This window comes from Amblyomma mixtum, chromosome 3, assembly GCF_055824585.1.
Source record: "Amblyomma mixtum isolate Tamu chromosome 3, ASM5582458v1, whole genome shotgun sequence".
Taxonomy (NCBI): Eukaryota; Metazoa; Arthropoda; class Arachnida; order Ixodida; family Ixodidae; genus Amblyomma; species Amblyomma mixtum.
The window spans coordinates 400,400,235-400,405,112 of NC_143014.1; the positions used below are offsets into that span (position 1 = coordinate 400,400,235).

Below are 4,878 nucleotides of genomic sequence, written 5' to 3' on the forward strand. Positions count from 1 at the left end.
GCTAGGGCCCAACCATGGTGTCAAAACTTTGCTCAATTCCTGGGCGAGGGTGTGGCTCATCACTGAATAGTCAGCACCAGTATCAAGTAAAGCGATGGTGTCAGTTCCGTCAATCGTCACACACAAATCAGAAGTAGCGCGTCGGATGCTGTCGCTACCCTGCCCCTGTGAGGAATCAGCGTAACGGTATATCGGCGGCGGAGGATCTTCAGTTTTCCCGACAGCAGCGGCCTTGCCTCCGGAGACCGCTGGAACTAGTTTTCCCGATGTGGACTGGGAGCACGCCGCTCAGGATAGCCGGCATCTCGGCGAGGGCTTGGGGAACGGTAACGCAGCGGAGATGACGACCTATGATCGTAGCGACCGTATGTCCCAGGCCTCTGACGGCCCGACAGATGAGCTTCAATTTCGAATGGGCGTTCGCCATTCCGGGGGCAGGGGTCGTCGGGCGCGAAACCACGCAGACCCACTCGGCGGTACGGGCAGGCCCTGTAAAGATGTCCCGCCTCACCACAGTGGTAGCAAAGGGGCCGCCGGTCCGGTGCACGCCACACATCACACTTCCGTGGCCGCTGGTAAGCTGGTCGAGTAGGCACACGAGAAAGACCAGACGGCTGCGCTGCATGAGTCGCGGTATTCACGTCGTAGCCTGACGTTGGGGCCCGGCAGAGGACAGATGCATAGGTAGGCCTGACCTCAGTCTGTCTTGGGATCTCAGGCAGTTGTTGCTGCTGTGCTGCTAGGCGCACCTCGTCCCGGACAACTTCAGACAGCGATGTAACAGACGGCGCGCTGGGAGGCAGCTGGAGGGCTTGTAATTCCTCCCTGACGATCGACCTGATTAGGTCACGTAAAACGGCCGCATCACTCCCTATTGGCATCGAAGAAACAGCGGGCCCAAGCGTGCTTACATCTCGATTGTATTGCCGGGCTCGTTGCAGGAGCGTCGTCTCCATGGTAGTCGCTTCCGTGAGGAATTCGGCAACAGTACGCGGTGGACTGCGCACAAGACCGGCGAAAAGCTCCTGCTTGACCCCGCGCATGAGGTGGCGAAGCTTCGTCTCCTCCGCCATGGATGGGTCAGCACGCTTGAAGAGGCGCGTCATGTCCTCTACATACATGCGGACGCTTTCGTTAGTCCGCTGGTTACGGGAGCGAAGCGCAGCTTCAGCTTTCTCCCGGCGGTCTGCGTTGGGGAATGTAGCTAAGAGATTTTGGCGAAATGTCTCCCAGGTGGACAGGTTGCTCTCGTGGTTCTCGTACCACGTCCTAGCGGAGTCCTCGAGCGCAAAATACACGTTATGGAGCTTGCGGTCGTCGCTCCAGCCGTTGTAGCGGGCGACCCGCTCGAAGGTGTCTAACCAGTCTTCCGCGTCTTCGTACACGTCGCCGTGAAAAGATGGCGGTGTTCGCGGCGTGTGGTAGAGGATGGGCGCCGGGGACCTACTATCTGTGGCCATTTCCGGCGGGACTGTCGGCCGAGGCTGCGTCTTCCTCGTCGGGTTAGCAAGAGGACCGAACTCAGGTGACTCACCGCGGATGCGGCGGCTTGGGCGCTGATGGACCGGTGTGAGTTCCGTCTTTATGTCGTAGGCGTACACAGGTCGGGAAGCGTACCCAGCACCTCCACCAGATGTGTAACAGTTGTTGCACCGAAAAGAAACTGCAGCAGCTGAACGAGGGCACCAGAGAAAACCGACCTACACTTCAGCGTCGTCTACTTCTACCCGCTGCGATCGCTTTCCTCTTCTACTTCCAATCCTCGTGTCGATATCACGTATTTGCAAAAGAACAGTGTGACAGTAACCAGTAGTACTGCCTATTAACCTCGAGGAAAATAATGGTTAAATGCGGTGTTTCCGACTAAGGAACATAATGTTAAAAGGGAACATAGCGATGAGTTCGCGTTTGCGGTAGTTTGTCGTCGGTAGGGTACATTTACCTTCATAGCACGCGGCTTTGCACAAACGTGGGGTTAAAGAACCCCAGGTGGTCGAAATTTCCGGAGCCCTTCACTAAGGCGTCCCTGATAGCCTGAGTTGCTTCGGGACGTTAAACCCTAATAAACCAAACCAAACCAAACTCTTAGAGGCGAAGCCTAACATCTTAACAACGCATCAGTGCCACAAGCAGCAACACCGTGCTTAAGGCTTTCGCCTCACCGCACTTTAGGTAAAACAAAGTGCCCCCCTGAATTTTTTCTCATTATAGTGCTTACAGTACGTTTTCCTCCGCTATGCAACATTCAGTATCCCTTGGCACCCTTACTGTTGTCCACTCCTGCCGCTCCCAAGGCTAGGACCATCCCTGACTTCCGTTCACTTGAGTAAAGCGTGCTTGATGTATTGCAATCGAGAACTTTTTGAAAGGGACTGTGTTAGTCCAATCCCTGAATTGTCCGGGATACTACCCTCCTTGATTTGTCATGTCATTCCCTGCATTATCACGCTCAGGTTCATGAGAACGGGTCCACGACATTAGCAGTAAGGGCGTCCTTTGATGGGGAAAAGTCGCTCTTTTGAAGCGAAAAGCTTCACTACGCTAGTCAACACCGCGCTTCGCGTGAGCCGGCGTATGTAGAAGCACGAGTGTCGTCACGAACGGCGCAGGCCACTACGCATGTGCGCTGCCGATTCTCCACCTGGCCACCGTTTGACCTTTCGCCGCAGCCGAGCGCTGTGCGCGTTTGAAAGAAGGGGTATACAAGGCGCGCTTGCCCATAGAACAGGCGCACGCGGCCCCGCGCTATGCGTCATCGTTTGACGATCGCCGCAAGCGCATGTTAATCGCTGATCACCGCAGCTTTTCGCTTCGAGATATCAAGGCTTAACCTTATCTAAGCCGCAGCCAATTTTTTTTCTTCACTTCTATCCGACTGTTGCACATGTAAGCAATATGCGGGATGGTTTATGATCTGGTTTATGATTTGGTTTGGTTTTAGAGGGCACAACGTCCAAAGCGACTTAAGCTGTGAGGGAGACCGCAGTGAATTGTTCCGGAAATTTCGACTAACCGGCGTTCTGTAAAGTGTGTTGACATCGCACAATACGCGGGCCTCCAGTATTTCGCCTCCTTAGCAATGCCAGGATCCCGTGGCAAGGATCGAACACGCATCTTTCAGGCCAGCAGCTCAGTGCCATAACCTCCACGCCAAAGCGATGCACACACACACAAGCACGCACCACCAGCTTTCCTTGTAATGGGATTAGTAATGCTCTCGCATTAGAAGTGCGTCTTTCTGCTCCTACCCAATCAACACCATAAAAGGCGTCGAGTCGGCACCGGGCGGCAGTCGTCTCGAGACCGTTTGGTCGGAGTGTTAGTCTTTTTTATGATTTAGGCAGGTCTCTCCCGAAATGATTTCGTTCCAGTGCTTATAAAGTACCGCAAAAGGCGTAATAGAAATGAAGTAAAAACACTTTTGCCGTATTCGACTTGCACAAAAAAGTCAGTCGGTGAGAATACAAAGAAATGAACAGGTTCCTTAGTGGAGGGCTTCGGAATATTTTATATCACGTGGATATCATTAACGTACACTAGAAACCTACAGCCGAAAGGCCATTTTTCGTTCGCCTCCAAGTAAACGCAGCCGCTTAGGCCGCGATGAAACCCGCATCATTGGGCTCCCTACTTGGGCTCGGGTATTTTGGTGATATGAGAAATCGGCCAGTGCCATGACCAACGGCTGTCACAAATAATTTTCCAGCAAAATACTGCACAGATGGGGTCTACTCTAGTGCTGCCGAAATGATGCATGTCTGCTTTGTAGCTCTTAACCAAAGCTCCTACCCAAGTAATGAGAGGCACGCATAGCGAATTATGCTCAACATGGTTTTTAAACCATGGCTCTTCCCACCTTACAGCTGCGGCAGGCGGCGTGTGAAGAGCTGCGCTGAAATTTCGCAATATCCACGATCGGAGTCGTCTCTCAACTTTGTGGTTTTATTCATTTAGCTTTAACGGGGAATCTCACTGTTAGGCTATCAACTGGCAACCCGCATAAGCTAGAAGATCGATGTGAAGGGTATGGATAGTGTACTGAAACAAGTTTGAGAACTGTGCTCGATATCTAGCGAATGTCCAGTGGTCAGACAATTTTCTCGTGACACATTCTTGAGACATGTACTGGAGAATCTGTTCTTTATTTGAATGTCGAAGTGCAAATGCGCTGCGCAGATACAACGACAGACATCGCAGGAGGAAGTCAACGCAAGAGCCTCCTGGCGAACTGCTGTGGTGATTTTATGGCAACATGCAGAATCTACGCAGGCCGAGGTTCTGATTCTGACCGTAAGCTAGTATTTAAAAAACAGCTTTGCACAGCTACCCAGGTTTCGGCTGCAGTTGACATGAATATTTTACGCCAAGTGACGCTGTATTAGAAAAGGGGCGTGCGCTGACCACCCAAGCTATTTTTAGTGCGCAGTTTATCAATGCGAAATCAGTACGTGGCTCATCGGGCACCAAATACGGCGTCGTTGCTGACAAGCAGGAGTGGTCCCAAAAATTCCCGATGACATCACCGTAATATGCATAAAACAAATTTCTACCCAAGGTGCTGGGAATTGAACCGAGGACTTTCAGATTGAGGGGAGAGCATATAACCATGGGCCATAAAACCACGCTGGTTCTTGACGAACAAAGGTGAACGTAGTCTATTGGCTGCCTTCCGACTGTATGCTAATGAGTAGGTTTGTGATCACACAGGAAGATAATACAATAACTTGGTAGATAAAATTGAAATGAAATTAAAATGAAAAAAAAACGCTTTTGTTTTTTTGCAGGTAAGTAGACATAAGTGCCCTCCGCAATTTTTCAGACATACCTCCTTCAGTATACAAACGTTTATTTTCAGGCAAATATCGAAGCAGTGAGGCT

The 4,878-nt window shown here is 51.4% G+C and overlaps 1 protein-coding gene across 1 annotated transcript; it reads right to left on the reverse strand.

The window, feature by feature from the left end:
* Positions 1-254: 254 nt before the first annotated feature.
* Positions 255-2,305, reverse strand: LOC149357356 (uncharacterized). Its single transcript, XM_089576573.1, has 2 exons — positions 2,269-2,305; positions 255-1,672 (listed from the first exon to the last, which is right to left on the reverse strand). The coding sequence occupies exons 1-2, from the start codon at positions 2,303-2,305 to the stop codon at positions 255-257; spliced, it is 1,455 nt and encodes a 484-aa protein (XP_089432699.1).
* Positions 2,306-4,878: the final 2,573 nt, after the last annotated feature.

Excerpts from the sequence above, each read along its gene's own strand:
- LOC149357356 (XM_089576573.1), bottom strand. The coding sequence starts at position 2,305 with ATGGTCCTAGCCTTGGGAGCGGCAGGAGTGGACAACA. Across the intron at positions 1,673-2,268 it reads AGCGGCAGGAGTGGACAACA|CTGCTGCAGTTTCTTTTCGG; the intron begins GTAAGGGTGCCA and ends GCCCTCGTTCAG.